This window comes from Martes martes, assembly GCF_963455335.1.
Source record: "Martes martes genome assembly, chromosome: 14".
NCBI classification, from domain to species: domain Eukaryota; kingdom Metazoa; phylum Chordata; class Mammalia; order Carnivora; family Mustelidae; genus Martes; species Martes martes.
The window spans coordinates 74,813,770-74,838,871 of record NC_137902.1 but is presented as its reverse complement, the minus strand read 5'-3'; the positions used below and the strand labels follow the sequence as shown (position 1 = coordinate 74,838,871).

Genomic DNA, 25,102 nt, shown 5'->3' with positions numbered 1-25,102 from the left:
TTTATAGTCCTGATTCTACTTCTCATTTGTTCATTTTTTTTAAGTTTCCACTTATGAATGAAATCATATGGTATTTGTCTAAGTCTGATGATTTCACTTCACATAATACCTTCTAGGTCCATCCATGTTGTCTCAGGTGGCACGATCTCATCCTTTTTTGTGGCTATGTGATATTCTTCTGTGTGTGTGTGTGTGTGTGTGTGTGTGTGTGTGTTTGTGTCTGTGTGTGTGTGTGTGTACACATCTTCCTTATCCACTCACCTAATGATGGATACTCAGGTTGCTTCCATATCTTGGCTATTGTAAATAATGCTGCAGTGAACGGGGATGCATTTATCTTTTTGATTTAGTGTTTTCATTTTCTTTGGGTAAATATCCAGTAGTGGAATTATTAGATCACATACATCTTACTTTTAATTTTTTGAGGAAACACCATACTGTTTTCCACAGTGATTGTACCAATTTATATTCCCACCGGCGGTGCACAAGGGTTCCTTTGTTTCCACATCCTTACCAACACTTGTTATTTCTTGTCATTTTGATTTTAGCCATTCTAACTGGTATTGGGTGATATCCCATTGTGGTTTTGATTTGCATTTCCCTGACTAGTGGTGTTGAGCATCTTTTCATGTATCTGTCAGCCATCTGTATGTCTTCTTTGGGAAAATGCCCGTTCAGGTCTTCTGCCCATTTTTTTAATTGGATTGTGTGGTGTTTCAGTATTGAGTTGTATAAGTTCCTTATGTATTTTGGATATGAACCCATTATTAGGTATAGCATTTGCAAATGTCTTCTCTCATTCAGTAGGTCATCTTTCTGTTTTGTTGATGGTTTCCTTTGCTATGTAAAAACTCTTAATTTTGATGTAGTCCCAAGAGTTTATTTTTGCTTTTGTCTCCCTTGCATTAGGAGACATATCAAGAAAATGTTGTTGTGGCTGGTGTCAGAGAAACTGCTGCCTTTGCTCTCATCTAGGATTTTTATGGTTTCAGGTCTCATATTTAGGTCTTTAATCCATTTTCAGTTCATTTTTGTATTTGGTAGATGGTCCAGCTTCACTTTTTTTGTAAGCCGTCCAGTTTTCCCAGCACCATTTGTTGAAGAAACTATCTTTTCCCCATTGTATAATATTCTTGCCTCCTTTGTTATGGATTAATTGACCATATAATTGTGGATTTATTTCTGAGGTCTCTATTCTGTTCCATTGGTCTATGTGTCTATTTTTGTGACAGTACCACACTCTTTGGATTACTATAGATTTATAGTAGATCTTGAAATCTGGTATTGTGGTACCTCCAACTTTGTTCTTTCTCAGGATTGTTTTGGGTCTTTGGAGTCTTTTGTGGTTCCACACAAATTTTAGTAATATTTGTTTTAGTTTTGTGAAAGCTGCTGTTGGGGGCGGGGGATGACCCTGTGTGGCTCAGTTAGTTAAATGTCTGCCTTCGGCTCAGGTCATCATCCCAGGGGCCTGGGATAGAGCCCAGTGTCAGGCTCCCTGTTTAGTGAGGAGTCTGCTTCTCCCTCTGCCCCTCCCCTGCTCATGTTCTCTCTCCCTCCCTCCCTCCTTCTCTCTCAAATAAATAAATAAATATATTTTTAAAAGGTTTTATTTATTTATTTTACAGATAGGGATCCCAAGTAGGCAGAGAGGCAGGCAGAGAGAGAGGAAGAAGCGGGCTCCCTGCTGAGCAGAGAGACCAATGCAGGGCTCAATCTCAGGACCCTGAGATCATGACCTGAGCCGAAGGCAGAGGCTTTAACCCACTGAGCCACCCAGGCGCCCCAATAGATAAAATCTTTAAAAAAAAGAAAGAAAAATACTGTTGATATTTTGATAGGGCTTACATCGAATTTGTAGATTGCTTTGGGTAATGTGGACATTTTAACAATGTTAATTCTTCCAATCCAGGAGCATGTAATGTCTTTCCATTTGTTGGTGTCATCTTCAATTTCTTTCGTCAGTGTTTTATAGTTTTCAGAGTATGGGTCTTTCACATCTTTGGTTAAGTTTACTCCTAGGTATTTTATTCTTTTTGATGCAATTTTAGATTTTTTTTTAAATTTCCCTTTCTGCTACTTTGTTATTTGGGTGTAGAAGTTCCATCCATTTCTGTATTAATTTTGTATCCTGTCACTTTACTGAATTTGTTGATTGCTTCTAGTAGTTTTTCTGCAGAGTCTTTAGGATTTTTTATGTATCGTATTGTGTCATCTGCAAATAGTGACAGTTTAACTTCTTCTTAACAACGTGGATGCCTCTTATTTCTTTTACTTGTCTGATTGCTGTGGCTAGGACTTCCAGTATTATGTTAAGTAAAAGAGGTGAGAGTAGACATCCTTGTCTTGTTCCTCACCTTGGAGGGAAAGCTCTCAGTTTTTCACCATTAAGTATGATGTAAGCAAGCTATGGGTTTTTCATATATGGCCTTTACTATGTTAAGGTATATTCCTTCCAAACCCACTCTGTTGAGAGTTTTTATCATGAATGGATGTTGAATCTTGCAGATCTTTTTTCTGCATCTGTTCAGATGGCCAGATGATTTCTAGTCTTCATTTTGTTGATATGGTGTATGGTGTTAATTGATTTCTGAGTATGAGCCACGCTTGCCTCCCTAGAATAACTTCAACCGGCTCATGGTGAGTGATCTTTTTAAGGTATTGTTGTAGGCAGTTTGCTAATATTTTGTTGAGGATTCTCGTTGCTATGTTCATAAGGGATATTAGCCTACAGTTTTCTTTTTTTGTGGTGTCTTTCTCTGGCTTTGGTGTCAGGATAATGCTGGCCTCATAGAATATATTTGGAAGCATTACTTCCTCTTCTATATTTTTGGAATAGTTTGAGGAGAGTAAGTTTTAATTCTTCATTAAATATCTGGTAAATTTCCCTCTGAATCCATCCTGTCCTGGACTTTTACTTTTTGGTAGTTTTCTGATTACCAATTCAATTTTGTTACTTAAAATTGATCTGTTTGGATTTTCTATTCTTGGTTCAGTTTTGGAAGGTTGTATGTTTCTAGGAATTTATCCATTTCTAATAGGTTGTCCAGTTTGTTAGCATATAATTTTTCATAGTGTTCTCATAATCCTTTGTATTTCTGTGGTGTGAGTCATGATGTCCCTCTCATTTTTTATTTTATTTATTTGGGTACTTTCTCTTTTTGATAGGTCTGGGTGAGAGTTTGTCAATTTTGTTTACATTCTTGAAGAACCAGTTCTTCATTTTATCAATTTTCTCTATTGTCGTTTTAGTCTTTGTGTCATTTATTTCTACTCTGATTTTTATTATTTCCTTTCTTCTACTTACTTTGGGTTTTGTTCTTCTTTTTCTAGTTCCTTTAGGTGTAAGGTTACATTCTTTATTTGAGTTTTTCCTTGTTTCTTGAGGTAGGCCTGTATCTCTACATACTTCCCTCTTAGAACTGCTTTTACTGTCCCCCAAAGATTTTGGATGACTGTGTTTTCATTTTCATTTGTCTCCATGTATTTCTTTTATTTTTTCTTTGATTTCTTTGTTGACTCATTTGTTGTTTGGTGTCATATTGTTTAATCTCCATGTGTTTGTGGTTTTTCCAGCTTTTGTCTTGTGATTGATTTCTAGTCTCATACCATTGTGGTTGGAAAAGATGCGTGGTATGATTTCAGTCCTCTTAAATTGATCGAGGCTTGTTTAATGGCCTTATATGTGATTTATTCTGGAGAATGTTCCATGTACACTTGAAAAGAATGTGTGTTCTGCTTTTGGATGGAATATTCTGTATGTATATACCTGTTATGTCCATGTGGCATTATATGTCCATCATTCAAAGACATTGTTTCCTTATTGATTTTCTGTCTGGGTGACTTATCCTTTGAGGTAAATGGAGTGTTAGAGTACCCTGATATTATTGTATCACCATCAATTCTCTCTTTATGTCTATTCATATTTGCTTTATGTATTTAGGTGCTCCAGTGGGTGTGTAGATATTTACAATTGTTATATCCTTTTGTTGAATTGATCCTTTTATTATTAGGTCATGCCCTTCTTTTTCTTGTTAGAGTCTTTGTTTGTTTGTTTTTGCAGTCTTTATTTTAAAGTTTGTTTTATCTGATGTAAGTATTGCTACTTTGCCTTTTTTCCCTCTGTCTTCTTCCATTTGCATGGTGAATGTTTTTCCATCCCTTCCCTTTCAGTCTGTATGTGTTTTTAGGTCTAGGTGAGTCTCTTGTAGGTGACATTGGTGAGTCTTATATTTTTATCCACTCTACCCTCCTATGTCTTTTGGCAGCATTTAGGCCGTTTATATTTAAGTAGTTTCTACACCTAACATAGGGCTTAACCTCATGACCCTAAGGTTAAGAGTCACCCACTGTACTAACTTAGCCACACAGAGGCCCCTAAGCCATTTACTTTTAAGTAATTATTGACAGGTTTGTACTTACTGCCATTTTAAAATTTGTCTTCTTGGTGTTTCTATAGATTTTCTTTGTTCCTTCTTCTCTTGCTCTTTCTTTGTGGATGATGAGTTTCTATGGTGTAATGTTTGGCTGTCTTTCTCTTTTTTGTTTGTGTATCTACCATAAGTTTTGTGTTTGTGGCTACAATAAAGTTCATATATAACATCCTAAGTAAATAGCTGTCTAAATTAATTTGATGGTCATTTAAGTTCAAACACATTCTGGAAAAAAAAAAGAAAAAAGCCCTTTTTTCTTTTTATTTATCACTTTTTCTTTCCTTTTCTACATTTTATGTATACGTTGTCATATTTTACATCTTTTTAAAAAAAGATTTTATTTATTTATTTGACAGACAGAGATCACAAGTAGGCAGAGAGGCAGGCAGAGAGAGAGGAGGAAGCAGGCTCCCTGCGGAGCAAGAGAGCCCGATGTGGGGCTCGATCCCAGGAGCTGAAGGCAGAGGCTTAACCCACTGAGCCACCCAGGTGTCCCATATTTTACATCTTTTAATCATAATTTTTTTATGTCTAATCACAGTCATTTCCTTTCCACTTAAAGAAGTCTCTTTAACATTTCCTGTTAGGCTAGTTTCCTGCTGATAAACTCCTTTATCTTTTTGTCCAGGGAAACTCTTTATCTCACTTTCAAATCTGAATGATAACCTTGCCGGGTAGAGTATTCTTGGTTGTAGGTGTTTCCCTTCAGCACTTTGAATATATCATGCCACTCCCTCCTGGCCTGCAAAACTGCTGCTGAAATATCAGCTGATCACCTTATAGGTTATCCCTTGTAGGTAACTTTTTGTTTCTCTCCAGCTGCTTTTAAGATTCTCTTCTTATCTTTATCCTTTGACATTTTAAGTATTATGGACTTTCTTGGGTTCATCTTGTTTGGAAATCTCTGTGCTTCTTGGACTTGGCTATCTATTTCCTTCTCTAGGTTAGGAAAGTTTTCTGTTATTATTTCTTCCAAGTAAGTCTTCACACCTCTCTCTCTTATTTCTTCTGGGATCACCGTATTGTGAATATTTGTTTACTTGATATTGTCTGAGAGATCTCTTCATTTATCCTCATTTTTTAAAATTAGTTTTTTGTTTTGCCATGCAGCCTGTGTGCTCTCCATTACCCTGTGTTCTAGATGGCAGATACCTTGTCCTGCATACTCTCATCTAAGACTGATTCTCTGTGGTGTGTTTTATATTTCAGTTCTTGTATTCTTCAGCTCTGACTAGTTCTTTTTAATATTTCCTATCTTTCTATTGAAGGTCTCACTGAGCTCTTCCATTCTTTTCTCCAACCCAGTGAGCATCTTCACAATAATTACTCTAAATTCTTTATCAGGTGGGATACCTACCTGGCTCAGTCAGTAGAGCATGTGACCCTCAATTTCAGGGTCATGAGATCAAGCCCCATGTTAGAGCTACTTAAAAATTTTTTAAAAAAATTATTTATCAAGCCTGTTTCTTATCCCTGTTTTACCTAGTTCTTATCCTGAGTTTTTTTTTTCTTGTCCTTTTTTTTTTTTTTCTTTTTTGGAGCATATTCCTCAGTCTCCCCATTTTGCTTGACCTTCTGTGATTATGTCTGTGGATTAGGAGGAATGGCTACTTCTCCTAAACTTGAAGGCATAGTCTTGTCAATTATGTCCCCTTTGTAGATTGTGTGCTTGGTGGCTTTTGCTGGCTGGCTGGAGCTGTGGCTGTATATGCTAGTCATTGTCTTAAACAGTGGCTTTTTAGAAATGTCAGTGAGAGAAAGGCAAATTCGATATGATTTCACTCATGTGTGAAATTTAAGATGAACATAGGGGAAGAAAAATAAAAATAAAATAAGATAAAAACAGAGAAAGAGGCAAACCACAAAAGATTCTTAACTATGGAGAACAAACTGAGGGTTGCCAGAGGGGAGGAGGGTGGGGGTGCACTAAAAGGGTGATGCGTATTAAGGAGAGCTTGTGTTGGGATAAGTACTGGGTGTTGTTATGTAAGTGATGAATCACTAAATTCCACTCCTGAAACCAATACTACCCTGTATGTTAATGAATTTCACATTGAATTTAAATAAAATATTGGAAGAAAAAAAACAGTGGTTTTCTACAGAAAGAAAATAATGATAATGATAAGAATAAGAATAAGAATAGAAGAAGAAGAAGAAAAGAAGAATGGAAAAAAGAAAAAAGAAGAAAAGGAAAAAAAACCCCACAACAAATGAGAACAAAACCAAACCAAAAATAACACAAATTAAAATAAGACAAGACAAATTAAAAAAATGAAAAAGTAAGATAAAATACAAATTAAGAAAAAAATTTTAATTAAAACCAAAAAAAAAAAAAAAAGAAGAAGAAGAAATATGCTATGGCTTATTTCCTGTCTCCCAGCAACACCGAGGTTGGTAAGGTTACAAGCTCTCTGTGGAGACTGGACCCACCCCTGACAGCATCGAGACCCTGTTCCATTCTGGGCTTTTAAGATGGAGGAGGAGAGAGCAACCCCACAGTTCTTTGGCTTTTATAAACTCTGGCATTTTTTCTGTGTCTCAGTGAGACCAGAGCTGGTGTGGGCTTGTGGACTCTGGGCTTGTTGAGGTTACGAACTCCCTGTGGCAGCTGGACCTGCCTGTGATGGTGTCCAGACTCTGCCTTAAGGTGGAGTGAGAGCGTAAACCGTAAACCGTATGACGGTCGTCCCTCTACCCCAGAGTGTTCTCCCAGCTCCTCTGCTCCTGGGCCATCGCGCCTTGTCTCTTTCATATGTTAGTTGCTCTTTTAAACCACAGCCTTTTTCTGTGCCCCAGGACAGCGGGATGTGTTCTCTGTCCCTCAGTCACTCTTTCCCCACGGCCACTGATAGCGTGGGGGTGAGGTCGGGGGTTCCCTTCCTTCCAATGTCTCTTGCTCTTCTCTTGTCATTCTCTCTGCCTTTGGTTGTTCAGTAGCTCTTCAGTCAGCCCTCAGTACTTCAGGGGAACTTGTTCTGTTGGTAGGTGTAATCTGATATATGTTCTGGGGGAGAAAGTGAGTTCGGGGTCTTTCTGCATTGCGTCTTGGGCCTGACTCCCAAGAACTCCTAGAAACTGCATTTTTAATACAGTCTGCAGGAGATTCTGATACAGGCGTTTCTGGGACCACATGATATGAAACCATCCAGAAATATTTGGTAAAACGTAGTCTCTTGCAATAAATTTTCTTGTGGGAGACAGTTTGCAACGGGAGACCTGGATTAATTTTGCGTGTTCAGTTTACTATCTGTGGGATGATCCATGAGTCAAATCACTGAGTCTAAATTTCCTTTCTTTGCCCCAAATATGTTCCAAATATGGAACACCAGGCCCTGGAGTGCAGTTTAGATCTGTGAGGTCTAAGACAATCCTTTAGTCTTCCCAGCTGTAAAATGGGAATAGTAACCATGTAATATTGTTTAATGGCTGTCTCAGAAATTCATGTGTTTATGCTTCAGGCTCTGAAGGAGTGATATTATCCTGAGAGTTTTTTTTTTTTAATTTTTATAAAACTTCTACCCATGATGTATATAATAATAAAAACCTAAGGAGTATAGTTCTCATAGTTGATTTGATGAAAGAATGGTCAGGTAGATAGATAGGAGAAAGGCTCCCTCCATTCTTGAAACCATAGAAAGCAGAGACTCTTGCGAAACAAAACTGACAGATGATTTTCCCAACAATAGGAGTATCATGAGGTATTGTGAGTCCAGAGATGATATTTAGTGAGAGAAACCGGCAACTTGGATAAGTCTGCAATTCTGATTGGTTCTCTTACTTCACAATTTGTTATCCTGTCGTCATAAAGGGACATACATTTATAAATGGTATAAATTCTTGTGGTACTATAGATGGTATCAATACTACCCTTAGACTGAGGGACGAGAGGCCCCTGACTTTGTCCTCATGCTTTACCAGGTCCCACATTTCATAGATACCCACAAAAAATGTAAATTTTTAAAAGCAGACATGGCATCTCTGCTGCTCAGAATCTGGTGCTTAATCCCGGCAGAGCAGGATTTGCACAACCTCAACATCCAGCCCAGGGGAAATGCATCTCTGTGTCTCACCTTCTTCGCTCAGAGAGGAAAGAAGTTGTATTGTGCAAGTTTCTGTGTTGGGAGGGTGCTGATTTGAGAGACACACACCGGGTTTGGAGTGCAGGGAGGAGCTGCGCAACAGAAGTGGTTAGATTAGAGAAAAGGCAAATTTATCCATCTGCTCAAAGCTTTCCTCTTAGCCCAAATGAAGAATTATTTTCCAGTACTTTAGTACTGGCTTCTCCTTGCTTCTCTTCTTGTTCTAATTCCTGGCTTAAGATGTACTCATGAATCCATACCGTATTTGCAACAGTTGCATATGATGGTCAAATAACATTCTGCAAATTAAAAAATGCACAGTCCTCTAAAATCTGTAAGCATGTAGATTTAGATTTCTACACTAAGCCAAACTTCCTTCTGCATTTGGACTCTTCTTTGGAGCCGACTTGCCCATGAATGGTTGTTTGCTACCAGTGTTTAAAGATAAAATTATATAGGACTCGATTTTCATACCCATACATACCCAGACAATAGGGTACGTGAGTTCTCCAACCTATCTTTTGAATATATAGGCAGTAACAGCATTTTAAATGCTAGTAATAAGAAGGGTACAATACAATGAAAACAAACCTAGAGGTTAAAAATAGAAGGCAACAGAGGAGCTGGCTTTCTTTATGTTCATTTGGAACAAGAGTCCATTCATCAGTTGAATCTGCTTTTTGGCTATTATGATTTTTTAATAGTTACATTGAAATATAATCTATATACTGTGAAGTTCACCCACTTAAAGGGTCCAATTCAGTAGCTTTCAGCATTTCACAGAGCTGTGCAACCATCACCACAGTTAATTTTAGAAGATTCCCATCACTTCCAAAACACAATTCCACACCCCTTTCCTGACACCTATGATCCTGCCCCTCACTCCAGCCCCAAGCAACCCCTGTCTACTGTCTCTCTCTGTAGATTTGCCTTCTCTGAGCATTTCATATCCATAGACCTTTTGTGGTTGGCTCTTTCATTTAGCATAATGTTTTCAAGGTTCTTCTATATTGTAACGTGCATCAGTGCTACATTTCTTTGGAATAAATGCAATAAGTACTACACTTATTTGTACTGCTGAGTAACATTCCACTGGGGGAATATCCCTTACTTAATAGGTCAACTCATCAGTCGATGAATCTGCTTTTTGGCTATTATGAATAATGCTGCTATGAGCATTCATGTACAAGTTGATGGAAACGTGTTTTCCTTTCTTTTGGGTATATTCCTAGGAGTGGAATCGCCAGGCTGTATGGTAGCACCACGTTTAACATTCCAGGAGCTGCCGAACTGTTGTCAGAGTCGCTGAACTGTGTTACATGAAGGATTTTAGTTTCCCTCTTGCAGCCTCCCGGGAAGGTACAGATCCCAGCAAGAAGCAGTTGCACTGTAAACCACAGGAAAATAGCTTACTTATTAGTCAAACCACATGACTACCTTCCCAAAACTAGGTGATGGGGGAAATGGTGGAGGAAGTGGCGGGGGGAATCCAGGAACACGTGGTCTCTGGGTGGAACCCACATTGCCCAGGTTGGCCTCTGAGGTTGATTGTGTAAGTGTTATGCTGGGCACAGATTGTGAAAGTCACTTGACAGGAAGTAGGAAGAAAGATAAATAGCGGCCATGATTCGAGGTCTGCTGCCCCTGGGGACTGTCTCTGAGCTCTGTGGTTAAAGGGTCTATGGGCAGATGCTGAGGAATGTCTCACAGAGGACTCCGAGGCTGGCAAATAAGTGCTCAGTGCCACTTGACACCCAGCCAGATGCGAGAAATTCTCCTCAGTCTCTCACGGGCACTAACGTATTTGAGATCATCTTTGCCGGGGCATCAGGACTGTCAAGGTGGCAATCAGATGCAGAGAATGATGAGACATTTTGAAGCAGTTTTGTGGGCGGAGGACATTAGTGCGTAGGGATGCCGAGCCTGCACATAACAGATGTGATCGGGTCATTCTGACCGACTTGTTCATCAACACCCTGGACACGCCTACCAGGGGCTTGTTATTTTCCTGGGTGGGTATCTGAGGGGAGTCAAATGTCATGCACTGAGAAATGAGACTAAGAGCCCGGGAATGACGGGTCATCCCAGTTAACGTGGATCTATTCATTGTTCCTGGATAGTAAGATTTCAGGAGACTTGGACTATAAACACAATTTTGTTTATTGTTTTCTAATCATTTTCGTGGGTTTTAAGTCCTCAAATAAAAACTGAGTGTACTATGTCTTCTGTCTCCTCCCTATGCTTTCCACCTTTTTCCTTTCAGGAATCTCTTCTAGCAAGGGTTTTGCTGCATGGGAAAGATTGTGTACAGCTGGTCAGACTTCTTCAGCTCTCTACAGGGGCCAGGTGGTCCTCTCTCAAGGTCATCGTACCTGCCCCTCTTACCTTCCACTCAGAATACCCCTGGTTTTCCTCCCTAGGCACCAGAGCCCAGAATAAGGAAGCTAAATCTTTCCCTAAGACATGCCTGTCCCATTCGGTCCAATGGGATGAGTTTACCTTTGCAGGTGGTGTGAATCGTATTTTCCATAGACAACTCTCAGAAAGTGAGAGAGACTTCAGGGCTATTTGTCTCTTTCTATTTTCTGACTAATAGGAAAAAACTCTCCAACATGCATTTGGAATGCCTCCAGGATGGTGCAGATAACAGAATGGGCGACACTGCCTCATTCTCACAATGGAGGTCAGGATGCAGATGGAAACACATGGTGTTAACAAGGCCTAACAGAGAGAAGAGAAGCAGCCCGCCCATTCTCAGTGTGGGGGCGGGGGTTCGTGCACGTGAGGGTGCACAGTGCTGGGTGTCAGGGCGTAAGCTAGAGTCCTGGATTCCTAAGGTTTAGGGGGAAAAAAAGTCTGTTCCATTCAGTGGTTATAATGTTAGACCGGTCTGTGTTATATGGAGGCAGTTTGCAACCAATATAATGTTTCATTAATTAGTAGCTGGGTCCACAATACTCACGGTGCAGCAGAATTTCAAACACAAAAGCAAAACCAGGAACACTCCTTTATGTTCCATCACCTCCAAGTTATTTATTCATTAAATCTGTGGCCTTTTCCAGGAATCCATACTATGCATAAATTTATTGAAATACATTTCACATACAATACTGTGCAAATTTAATGTTGATTTGATACATTTATGTATTATGATTGTAGCAACAGTTACTGTAGCAATAGTTACCACCTCTCTCATGTCATATAATTATCATTTCTTTTCTGTGGTGTGAATAATCAAGATCTAGGATCTTAGCAGGTTTGATGATTAGAATACAATATTGTTGTCTATATTCATGATACTATACCTTAGATCTCCAGGACTTACTTACTAGTTGTGAGTTTGTACCTTTAAACAACATCTCTCCCACCCCCCCAACCCCCAGCTCCTGGTAACCACTATTTAATTTAAATTAATCTGAACAGGCAAATATTTTGCAACCCAGAGGATGACTGAGGGTTTGTTCATGCTGGGTCACCTGACTCTGGTTTGGTTCGCACTAATCCTGATGTCATGGACTATTCAGTATTTACCTAGAAAACCCCAATCACTCCAAGCAAACCATGAATTTTGTGATTTCCTTGAAGATTTTCAGGGTGAAAAGAAGTTTTATATCACCTAATTTACAACAGTCTAATTGGGGAAAAAATTCTCTATTAGTGATGTCATTTCACAAGACCTTTTGCTAGGTCCTTGGTGTCCAAATGAGCCTTCTGTTCTGCTGTTTTTACCGTGGCCCTGTGCTCATCCAAGCCTTTTTGAACAAAGCAAGTCTTCATTATACAAGGAAATTTTCCTAAAAGTGGCCAAGAAAATGAGATTTTTTTTCTCCGTGGATTTATAGTCTGCAAGGACAAACCAGCATTTTTCTCTCTCTCTCTCTCTTTTGTCTGCTCAATCCCTGTCCCTACCAGTGTGACATTTATTTTTTTTTTTACACATGTTTTAAAGTTTTGATTTATTCTTTTTATTCTTGACATGCTGTAATCCGGGGAGGCCAGAATGGATGTGAAATCTTCCCATGTGCCTCCTGAAACCCTTGTACCCTGACGGCCTGGCCCCACTGCTTATCTTGGTTGTGCTCTTTCCAAATTCAACCTGTTCTCTGCTCTCTTGTTTTCAAACTATGTTCCCACCTCAGTCAATGGGGCAATTGAACTCAGGTTGTATAGACAGTCTAGACTGAGGACTGTCTGGGGAGGAAGCAGAAGTGAGGGAGAGAAGATACCCAGCCCTATGGAGGCTTTGGTCCCCCCACCTTTGAATGGACACATTAGGGTCTCTGCAGGGCCAAACTGATGAAGTTCTAGAACCTAGGTCAGGTTCAGTGGAGTGAGGTTCGGAGCCGACGGCTAAGAAAGAATTCTTAAGACGTCTCTGGTGCAAAAAGGTGGTTTATTAAAGCACAGGGACAGGACCCGTGGGCAGGCAGAGATGCAGCTGCCCCGGGGATGTGAGGAGTGGTTGGTTATATACACAGGAGTTAGGTAGGTGAGGACAAAGGGGGTGTTCAGAAGGGCTATCAGGGTAAAGAAGACTGTCAGGATATTGAAGTCCTTGTTACTATCCAGCCAAGGCCGCTTTCCCTCTAATGAGGCACTGACATAAAGACAATTGGGAGTCTCCTGGTGGAATGTTGCATTCCTGCTATCAAGCGTCCTTGTTAGTGAGATTTAGGTTTAGAAGCAATTTAACTTTATTTACTTATCCTTCTACCTCAGCCTCCTTCAGTTTTTATGGAGGGGAGGGTGATGTTAGGGCTTGAGGAACTGAGTTATGTGCTTCTGGAAATTGGGCTATTGATAAGGTAACTTCTTTGTTGTAAATCTCAAGGACATTTGTAAACCAAGGGAGACTCCTGCCTTGCAGGATTGTGATCTCTGCAAGTTAACTACTTGTTTCTCATTTATGGCAGTCAGGGGTGCCTGAGGAATGTCACCTATAGTACCGAGGGGAGGGGAGCGGGTGGAGAGGGGGTGCAAGGTGCCAGCTTTTGCTTTGTCCTCAGCCAGCCTCCTGCTCCCTCATCATTCCCCCCTGAACAATTTTGACCCTTAAATCTTTAAGGTGGTTGAAGGTGGAAGGTCTCATCTTCTGTAACTTCTTCCTGCTGAATAGGGGCGTAGAGCTGTCCCTACCTACTCGGGTCAATATTGATCTGTGGAGGAACGTATAAGGGAGTTACGAAAGGTGGAGGCAGCTGAATCCAGCGCTGACAGTGAAGAGGTGTCTTTATGCGTGGTAAGGATCATCTGTGGTGGTGAAGTCATTGCAGCAATGGAGTCTCGGCACCAAGTAGAGAAACATTGAACAAAGCAACACATTAAGATTAATAAGGCGATAAGAATGAGAAGCCCAAAAAGGAGATTTTTAAATGTTGGCCATAGTCCTCCTTCAAACCAGGAACTTAACCAATCACTGAAAGAGAGAGAAGGATCTTGTAGAGCCTTATGCCATCCTCAGTATAGCGATAAGGAGGGTTTTATAACTTAGGCCCATATTTGACTGGGGAGTTATGGCTTGACAGTAATCCCCTTTCCTTCCAAATAGCTCCATGGGCATGTAGTACCAGGAAGGCATATTTGGAGTCAGTGTTAATGTTTATTTTTAAGGCTTTGGCAATTGCAAAGTGCTAGTGAGCCCTGTGGCATACCTAGCTTTTCTTATTCTTTCTATGAAAAGTATTGTCATCAGTAAACCAACTGTCATTTGTTTTTTATAACAGGGGCATCTTAAATCTTGCCAAAGAGAGTAAGCAAGATCAATAACCACTGAACAGTTTCTGCTCTATAGAGAAAGAAGTACAGTGGTCAGGTTCAGGCATATGGGTAACTAGGTTTAAAGTTTGACAAGTTTTAAGTATTATTTTGGGCATATCTGTTAGTGTAGCCCAGTATTTAATAAGTTGACCTCCATTATCCATTGGCTTCTAAGACATATCTGGACCTGATGTGAAGTCATTACAGTCAGGGACTCTCCTTTTTATGAGGAGGGCTGTTCTATGCTTAGCTAAAGCATTTGTTTGCAATTGCACCTCAACAGAGGTGGCTTCTAGGATAAATATGACTAAGGGCTGAAACCATTAAGAAGCCCTTTGAGTAGGCCAGCCTTAACAATATCCTGAATACAGAGGATCACTGGCAAGTGGGAGAAAACTTGTCAAGAGATAAGGGGAGTCCCCCATGCATAATCCAATTTAATCAAAAAGAAAGTGGGTTCATCCATTGTCTCCATAAGTCCATAGTTAATCCTATGGAGTGCGGTATGCTGGCTTTTAGGCAATTTCATTATTCCAGCCACACACAAGGTGATAGTTAAGTTATACAATTGTTAGGGAATCAATCCCATTATCTAGTTGTTTAATCATGTGCCATGGGGTCTTGTTATTATCCCCACAGAATAAAAAAACAAGAAGATCATCTAAGTGAGCTATTGTGCAACTTTTCTGAAGTTTACCTCAAATTGTCTAGCTTAGGTAAACAAACATTTAAAAACAATCAACTTTAGGATTTAACACCCATAAAGGTGGGTTATTAAAACATAATTTTTCTCTCTAAAATAACCCTCATCTCCAGGGATAGCCAAATCAGGACTGTTTTATTTGAAAAACAAGTCCAGTTTTAACAAACTTGGCCTAATTATTTACATAAGCTCAGCAAGAACAGTGAGTGTGATCATAAAGATCTTTTAGAATCTGCTTTGCTGGAACTCTTATAAGGAATCTCTAGGTTGAACTTTTCGTAGACTCTCCAGGCCAGAAGCCAAGCCACATACTTGTCATCAGACATGCCTGTAATACCTGTTGATTTAGGCGAATGCCTCTTCCTGAGGTTCTGCACCTACCAAGGAGTGACATTCTTTACTCACCTGGTGAGGCTGCTGGGAACTCTGTAAGCAAGGTATCAGGCCAACAGTTCCAAGGGGCTTTACGGCTCCAGGTTTCACAAAGTCAACCTTAGTTCCTTTAAGCTCTCTGGTCATATCTGAGTCTTTTCAAATATGACATTCCAGTCAAAGCCTTGGTAAAATAACCAGTGTTTCCAATTGCGTCCTGTTATAAGGAGAACAGATTCTTACTGAACTTATGCAAATGACTGATTGCCATGGAAGAAAGAATATTTACTGAGACCTTTTGGTTTCAGAGGGTTCAGATAGAGAGAAAAGTTGAATGCCTTGATTCCTTTACAAATGAGTACATTTACATCTCTGTAAGTTACAGATAACTTAAGAAAAAGTTTCCTTAGTCTGGAAAAGCAAACATTAGAGAACCAGCAATGTCTAAAATAAGACAAAACATTAAGAGACACAACACTATAATCTTTTAGTTCATTTAGTCCTGTTATGCCCCAATAATGGGTCCGTGATTAAAGGAGCGAGACTGATATAAAGCGAAGGTCAAGCAAAGCTTTATTTCACGCCAAGCATCAAGAATCTAACCGGGGCCGCACCTCTTACAAGAGAGGGCGACCCTTCTGTTTCACAGTCTAGCTTTTAAGGGCAAAGGCCATGCGGTCGGGCCTGGCTACGCACAGGTGACCAATGAGATTGTAACACACAGGAAACTCCACTGTGATGCTAGGTGACCAATTGAATTATAATTTACCCTAGTAGACATTTGAATCAGCCTATTACACCTTGATTAGGATTGGCGCCAGAAGGGTTCCCAAATGTAACCCAAGGTTTATCATTGGTTTAGCAGTACTTCATGAGTAACTTAGCATACCAAGGAAAAGCCTGAGTTAAAGAGATTTACAACTTAAATCTTGTCAACAATTGCTAAAACCTTAGAAGGTTTTAAAACACATGCCTAAATATAATTAGGGATGTTAAACACCTGATAAAACAAAACATAGAAACTGGGTTTTCTGGACAGGCAAAGAGAAAACCATTTACATTTTCTTAACAGCAGATCAATTAATCTAAGAAAACTTTGTCCTTTTGAACAGAGAGAATTTCAGTCTTACACCAATGTACCTTTAAAACCCATTCATTTCAATCTTAGTCCGTCCTGACCACAGTTAAAATTCCTTTTCTGAAGACTTCCCTTCACAAACCTTTTACAACTTTCCTTTTCATTCAGGTTTTGTCCCAAGTCATTTCCTTCCAAACAACCATCTCATTTAGGACAAAATTACCCTTATTTTTTTTTAACCTTCAAAAAAATGCATTTCCATTCCTTAAATCTTTCTTACATATCCTCTACTTTTCCACAGAGTCGTTTTCTTTATTTTTATCAGTCTTACAGTCAGCAGAATTTTGTACTTTTAGAAATATCTTAACCTCTACTGAAGACTAAGTATTAACCAATTGTGAACTGTTACAACAGAATTCTTCAGATGGCAAATTTATCAATCAGTTAAGCACAAAACATGTTTACCAACAGATTTAAATATTCTTAGTTTCTTTGCAGTAAGAAGTCAAAAGCACAAACCTATGTTCAGTAATCAATGACTTAGCATTTTATCCTGAGTGGTTAAGAACTAGATGTCCATAATTTAATTCCATTTGTCATCCAACCAAAACTTTAAAACTTTCAGGTTACCAAAGACTTTGAAAGCTATCTCAGCAATTACCCATTGAAACTTTGAGACAGACAATTAACCATCAGTTTAGTCATTTCTTTGCTAACAAATTTAAACAAATAACACAAGCTCATTTGATCTTCAGTAAACTTCGAAGTTTCACATTTACTGCTGATAACTTAAAAGACATCTATCTTAATTAAACCAACAAACTTAACTTAGTTCCAATACTGATTTACGTTCCATCTGGGCCCACTCCACTTTGAATGTTTACCTGAGACACGAGTGGGGAGATCTGGAGTGGGGGGTGTTAGGTCCAGGGGATGATCTTCTTGCTCCTTGACAGTGAGGAGAGAAGGAGCCGTGGTGCATGATCTAGAGGCTAGTCATGCAGTCTGCACGCACATTGGTGCAGAAACAGGAGAGAGGCAGAGAAAGGATTCCCGGTTTTAGAGCTCATCAGCCCCAACAGAGGAGCAGACACCATGTTTTCTCACCAGCAGCGGTGGGAGGGGTTAAGCAGTCCAAGTCAGGCCAGAGAAAACAGGGAATTTCCCCGAAACAAAGGGAGTTTCGGCAGCTGCTTGGGAATATTCCTTAAGGTCTCTGTCTTGAGTTAAGACTAACCCCAGTTGGCTCCAGTTATAGCCATTAACACGGGAAATGAGTGAGGGAGAAGCCCCCACATCTATTAGGAGAAACAGAGAGAGAGAAAGTCAGAGTCCCCTTTGCTAGGGATGACCCAGCAACCTGGGTTTACTAGAAGGAGGCTTATTAACAGAATTATCATCCAATATGTCAGGAGAAGTTTACTAGCTGACTCATTTGGGCAAGCACATTCAGCAAAAGCCCCTTAGTTAGGGGTCCTGGTGCAGAGCAATGAAGGCCTAGGTATGAGCAATGAAGGTATCCTAGGTCCATTTGCCCTGTTCCCATTGAGGCCATGCAGTGTTACAGGAGCTCAGTCCTTTTCTAAGTTTTGCAATCCAAATTATTTCCAGTGGGTTAAAAGGCACCCCAAGGTAGAGTCCTTGGGAACTGAAGAAGCCTACTGAGGCCATGCTCCCAGAAAAGTAAAGAAGGTCCATTACCAAATCCCCCCTGACTCCTGGGTGGCGTCCCACACAGGGTATGTCAGAGGTTCTCGTGTGTCAAAAGCGACCAGAGGCGTCCCTCAAGATATCGCTATTGATCACCATCCTGCCTTCCCCGGGAAGGCATTCCTGCCATTAAAGGCCCTGGAGGGTTGCCGGCGTCCCTCCTCTTCCCCATCGCATCCTAGGCTACAGATGGGTGCCTGGTGAATGGACTAGGATACTGTGCTATCCTACACTCTAAAGGTTATGTTATCGTCCTGCCATTTTTTAACCCACGGAAATACTAGAGAAGTTTGGCAAAGGGGAAATTACCCAATTCCGTAGCTTTAAGTAGTTAGCAGAAGACACTGACAAGAAACAGTAAAGACTGAAATCCATCATGGTCTATGCGACATTCCAACACATGTGGTCCTTGCAGCCAACTTCCCAAGGAAACGGTCCCCGGTTGCATTTTAATTCAATCGGGTACTGGTTTCGGCCGGCTCCCAGTGGAGGTCTCTCGGCCAGAAGTGGCTAGACCAGGGATGTGGAGGGGATCACATTAGATCAATCAGGAGGAAACCTCACACGGGAGTCTTAAGATTGGCAGCCGTCCTGGTGACTTAGGTGGCTGTCCCGTGCCCAAGAGAGACAACTTTATATAAGAACAGGAATAAAGAGAGGGCATTAAGTTTCTGGATCTTATTACCATTCCGGCCAAGGTACTAACTTACAGCCAAAAGGCAGACGCTCTCCTCCCCGTAGAGCAGCCACGGGCTAGAGGATTACAGCCTGAGCAATTGACATGCAAGTGTTCCAATAAGACCATACTCCTTGAAAAGCCCCTGAAATGAGAGTAAAGGGAGAAAAGAGAAAGTACTCACCAATTTTGCACCGAAGCTCAGAGTCCAAATGTAAAGACTCACAGTCCCTTCGTGGTCGCCAATATGATGAAGTTCTAGAACCTAGGTCAGGTTCAGTGGAGTGAGGTTCGGAGCCGACGGCTAAGAAAGAATTCTTAAGACGTCTCTGGTGCAAAAAGGTGGTTTATTAAAGCACGGGGACAGGACCCGTGGGCAGGCAGAGATGCAGCTGCCCCGGGGATGTGAGGAGTGGTTGGTTATATACACAGGAGTTAGGTAGGTGAGGACAAAGGGGGTGTTCAGAAGGGCTATCAGGGTAAAGAAGACTGTCAGGATATTGAAGTCCTTGTTACTATCCAGCCAAGGCCGCTTTCCCTCTAATGAGGCACTGACATAAAGACAATTGGGAGTCTCCTGGTGGAATGTTGCATTCCTGCTATCAAGCGTCCTTGTTAGTGAGATTTAGGTTTAGAAGCAATTTAACTTTATTTACTTATCCTTCTACCTCAGCCTCCTTCAGTTTTTATGGAGGGGAGGGTGATGTTAGGGCTTGAGGAACTGAGTTATGTGCTTCTGGAAATTGGGCTATTGATAAGGTAACTTCTTTGTTGTAAATCTCAAGGACATTTGTAAACCAAGGGAGACTCCTGCCTTGCAGGATTGTGATCTCTGCAAGTTAACTACTTGTTTCTCATTTATGGCAGTCAGGGGTGCCTGAGGAATGTCACCTATAGTACCGAGGGGAGGGGAGCGGGTGGAGAGGGGGTGCAAGGTGCCAGCTTTTGCTTTGTCCTCAGCCAGCCTCCTGCTCCCTCATCAAAACTGCACAAGATCTAAAATGATTCCAAGGGTGGAAAAACATTGCAAAAATGGACCACACTGTTACAGATGTGAGGGATCTGGCTGCTTTATATAAACCTAGAGACAAACACAAGACATCGCCACATGGAGGATGACTAAGGGAATATCACAATGCAAACTGCTCCCAAGAGGTCAGTTGGGAAGTAGCCCCCTAACCAAGCCCTGGGACCCTCCCCTCTCCCCCCTCCAATCTAGCCCCTGTCCCAGAACTCCCTGAGCAGTTCATGTGTGATACCCAGCAGGTATCCTCCCCAAACCCGGTGCAGACCCATGGCCAGCAGCTCAGTCCACGCCTATGCTGCTGTAAAGTTGTCCCTTATCGTGAATACCCACTTGGTGGAGGGGTTTCTGCTCCCTTCCCTGCATCCTCCCACCAGCACCATATGTTGATTCCTTATTCCTCAGCGAAAGATACTGAATGGAGGAAGCTTCCAGAGTCCAAACACCTCTTGGAGTTTTCCTCTGCTGGCCGCATGTCTCCATTCAGCTCCTGAAGAAATGCCAAGAGGTGCAAAGCCACGGAATCAGTTCCGTTTTTAGAAAGCCTGATACAGGCAATTTTCTGCAGCTTATTTTTCATCTTTTCTTTCTCCTTAGATTCCTGGTTGATTTTCATGCCCTGTATGAAGTGGTGGATGGCCTTGTCTTCGCACTTCAGCTGGTACAGCTGGAAGTTGCCGTAACGCAGGTGGAGCACTTGTCTGGCTCCTGGAGAAAGCTCTTTGCTGAATTCTTTCTGGAAGTAATGCTCTGCGGTATCATACTGACCTGCCTGCGCGTGGAGGCAGGCCAGGTAGGAGCAGACACAGGGGAGCTCTGCACGGGCCTCATCCACTCTCTTTAAATGATACACAGCTTGTCCTATGGTTTCCTGTAACTTCGCCCTTTGGCTGCTCATCTCATTCCTTCCTGGGTCCTGAAGCATCTCGAGGACTTTGGTCCTGTAGAGGCAGCCGATTCGCCAGTGCAGGATGGTGCTGTCCGGAGAACCTTCCAGGGCCTTTCTCAGCAGCTCTGTAGCTTGGTCCAGGGCCCCTTTCCTCCGATACAGCTTTGCTGCTTGGCAGAGCACATCTGTCGCCTCCGGGGCTCCCTTCAGCGCCTCCTCAACGAGCCTGTCTGCTTCTTCTTCCTCCTTCATCTTCTGAAGCTTCAGCGCCAAGAGGACTTTCGCGTACTGGTTGTCAGGATTCAGCCGGATGGCCCGCCGCAGAGGGTCCACGGGATTCTGAGGCTGCGGCCAGGTGTCCACACGGTAGCTGGCGATGGCCAGTCCCGAGGCAAAATCCGGGTTCTTGGGCTCCTTTTCCAGAGCCTTCTTAAAGCACACCTTGGCCCTCTCGTTGTGCCTCCCTCCACACTGCAGCCGGGCCCACCCCTCCTCGAAGTCCAGCTCGGGGCTCTCCATTCTGTAGGGGCTGCGAGCCTCCGCGCAGACTCGTCTCACCTTGTCCACATACATCTGCGCGTCTGCGTGTCTGCCCAGGTGGTAGGAGACCCAGGCGAAGTTGCCCCAGGTGACCAGACTTCGCGTGTCCGCTTGCTCCGGGTGCTCCCGCCGGATCAGCTCCTCCGCCCGCCGCAGGTACTCCAGCGCCGCCTCGCCGCGGCCTCTGCGGTGCTCGATGTAGGCCTGGATGTTGAACACCGTGGCTCTGAACTCGTTGTTCTGAAACTCCGTGGCGTTACACACCTCGTCTTCGAACTCATCCAGCGACTCTCCTCCCTCCACCAAGTTCCAGTTGAAATGGCATTTCAGCTGCGGTAGGCAGCTCTCCAGGGCGGTCATGGTGCTCTCGCTGGAGGGCAAAACAGAAAGATGCAGGCTGTCAGACAGGGCATGGATTCTCCCGGGGAGCAGAGCAAGTGCAAATCTCCTCCTCCTCCTCCTCCTCCTCCTCCTCGGTGTTCACCCCAACCAGAAAAGAACAGTATTTCCTTTTCCTTTCTTTCTATATTTTGGCATCTGCATTAAGTGCACAGGGATGCAGGGGTTGGGTGATGGTGGGGGGCAGAAGGATTAGAGAGAGGGTTGGGGTGGGCTTCGGAGGCCCGGGGGCTAGTTTTCCTCAAACAGGGCGGTTTGTGAGGGTCGGGCCGGCCCTCTGCTGTCTGCCGTGAGGGCCTGTGCAGGCGCGGCACACCTGGGGGGACGGATTTCAGCGGAGGATCGACTTTGTGTCGCTTTGGTTTTCTGTTTTAAAGATTCTATGAGAAAGAGACATAGAGACAGCATGGGCAGGGGAGGGGCAGAGGGAGAGAGAGGCAGAAGCAGACTCCCTGCTGAGTGCGGAGTCGGAGTCGAAGGACTTGGGGCTGGGGCTCCATCCCAGGACCAGGAGATCGTGACCTGAGCCACGGTCAGACGCTGAACCAACTGAGCCACCCCCGCGCCCCCGACTGGACACAGTTTTTAAGAAGAAAGCCTGTGTGATTGCTTTATGTTCCTGTTCTTCATCTTACCCAGCATTTGCTTTCCTGGTTTGAAAATTTTAGCTTTAGAATGGTCCATTCTGTTCCTGTCTTGCCAGCTTGATTTTAATCCCATTATCCCTCCGAAATTCAACCACATTTGTCTCCTGTATTTTCAGTTTCTTAGTTCTCCTTAATCTCTCCTTTTGTCCTTATTACTTTACATTTCTTGTCTTATTATTTGAGCTTTTCATATATCTTTAACTGACTTTCTGTGGCTATCCAAACTTTTTATTTTAAATCAAATTGGTTTTGTCTTGTCTTTTTATTAATTTGGCATTCTCTATTCTCCTTTTATCTGAACTTTTCCATTTTGATCATTTAAATCATATTTCAGCAACTCTAAATGCTTACTTATGTCCTCTGCTTTTGTTATTATTCTACTGCTTAACTTTATTATCATCATATATGTTAGCAATGTTTTAAAGTTTTATTTTGGAATAAAATATAATCCTTTTTTTCTCCCCTCCACCCCACCGCTATTTCTTAGACTGGTGATTCCTGTTCTTAACATTTCTCATTGTGCTGGTCTATGAAAACTTCTGCATTTCTTGCTATAATTGTCTTTTGAAATTTTATTTTTCCTCTCCCGTGGTTTGCTTTCACGCAGGGTGTTGGAACTGAAGCTATAGGAGGAGGCTCACAAGGCAGCTAGCTTCTTTTCTTATGGAAAATGCTCTTTTCCCCTTAAGGTACCCTTCTGGGAAGATTTCCTGTTCCCTTCAATGTTGGTTCTTAAAAATCAAATCAAATAACAAATAAGGAAAACTCACCACCCAGAAACCTTATTTTGAATAACTTTAGAGATGAGAAGGTTAAAAATCATTAACTGCCCCAAATTTTATAAAAGAAGCGGAGAGAATGAATCCAGTTGAAATTATCTCCAGCATAGAAAGCACATAGTCGGTTGTGTATTTGTAGGGTAGAGGCATTTAGAAGACACACTTAGGTAGAATCCCCTGAGCAGCCATTCGAAAACATCCAATTTCACTGTGTGATTATGGGCTTTTATTTCCACTAGTAAATCAGAAGCCGGTTCCAGACACTTGCTTCCTGGACTCAGACTTCTGTGACCTATGCTCCTGATGACTCTAGAAGTTCCAACTGTTTACACACAGCAGTGTGTTGCCCTGCTTCTTGTCCGCACAAAAGCCACAGTGACACCGTTCCCCAGGCTCAGAGCTAATGCTGTCACCAGTGTCTTAGGGCATTACTGGCATCACTGAGGAGCCTGTTAGAAATGCACATCCTTGGACCTCAATTAAGGATTACCAAATCAGAATCTGAAAGGGGGGGGATTGTCTTTAGCAAGCCTTCCAGGTAGATCTTATGCATGCTCAGATTTGAGAATGACTGTCTTAGAGCACAGGGCCAATGCCTGGTGACAGTGCCTATAGCTAAGGGATCAAAGAAAATTAGAAAAGAGTTGGGTGGGTCTGTGTTATTAAGGGAGAGATTCCAAGAGAAGACCATGCTAAAGTTCCAAGCAATAGGAACAAGGTTTCTAAATATTCTGAGTCACCCTAGAAATAGACATCTGGAAATATATCAGATCTTTTTCTTATCAGGCAGACATGGAGAGTAGCAGACAATATATCGCTTCAAGAAGAGATATCAGGAAGCTTATAGAAGGAGGGCAATGTGTCCTCTAGGAAGTGAGAGCTGGGGCTGGTGTCCCCACTTGTTGGAGCTCCCAGGATTGAGGCTGAGGCGTCTAGCCTGGCCACACCCTCACACTGGAGAAAACAGCAAGCTCCCTTCCTATCCCGCCTCCTCCCAGGACAATCTTATGTTTCTGGGGTGTAAGAGCATGTTAGAGTTGGGGGCTGTTTTCTCCAAGCATCCCCACCTCCAATTCATACTTCAGAGAGAAGGACTCTAGCCAATCAGTAGCATTTTGGGGTAAAATATATTTCTGTTGAAAGAATGGATAAAATATATTTCTGTTGAAAAAAGGGATACATTTCACCAGCCCTGATGCAAATATGAGATGAATGAACATATTAAAAGTAAAATCCACCTTAGCACGAGCTGGAGTTGCTACCTGGAGTACATTTTAACCCTATCTGCTAAGAACAGAGCCTTTGTTAAATAAGAATCTTATTAAAAGCCCCTTGCCTCATCCTTTCAAATAAGAAACAAAACGGACAGTCTACAGGAGCCACCCCCTGCCCCAGATCCAATTTTAAATGAAGCACCTGCCGGTAAACATCTCTCCCTCTACCATTCTCCCTCCCTCCCTCCTCTGGACACGAGAGATGCCCTGAGGAAGCTGGACAGTGTGGGGCAGAACATCACAGAAATACACAAGCCGGCAACGGGAAGACAAAGCCACGACCTACAGAGCAATCGCGCCGAGGCTACAAACAGACACTAAAGCAAAACAAGTCAGGAACTTGTGTCTTCAGAGCACGGCTGTGTGGGATTTGCATTCCACAGCAACGCTGATTGGACATTTTCAACACGATCAGAGCAGGAGAATATTTACCTCATGTTTGCAGAGCGCTTCTCGGCGGTTCTGGAAGGCTGTAGCTCAGGCTGCTGTGCTCTTCAGAGGTCTTCCTGCTCTGCCTCCCAGAGATGCCAGGGAGACCTATATATGGTAACATTTCTTGCTTCCTTTGCTGTGTTTTCCTGCGGTTTGCTTTAGGAAAGAGAAACTGAAACTGGAAAGTACAACCAACAGGGCTCTAAGAAGAAATGAATCTTGAGTAAGAGCCGTGCCTGTAGCACCCCCAGCCCCCACCCTGTGGTGAGTCAGAACTTCCTCTTTGTGACCATAGTGACAGCCTAGATCA

At 42.3% G+C, this 25,102-nt stretch overlaps 1 protein-coding gene across 1 annotated transcript; it reads right to left on the bottom strand.

Moving 5' to 3' along the window:
• Nucleotides 1–19,143: 19,143 nt before the first annotated feature.
• Nucleotides 19,144–25,047, bottom strand: LOC308354856 (interferon-induced protein with tetratricopeptide repeats 2-like). The gene is made up of 2 exons (XM_080822623.1): nt 24,793–25,047; nt 19,144–21,631 (listed from the first exon to the last, which is right to left on the bottom strand). Exons 1-2 carry the CDS (start codon nt 24,795–24,797, stop codon nt 20,227–20,229), a joined length of 1,410 nt encoding a protein of 469 aa, XP_080678749.1. The 5' UTR covers nt 24,798–25,047; the 3' UTR covers nt 19,144–20,226.
• Between the last annotated feature and the right edge of the window lie 55 nt (nt 25,048–25,102).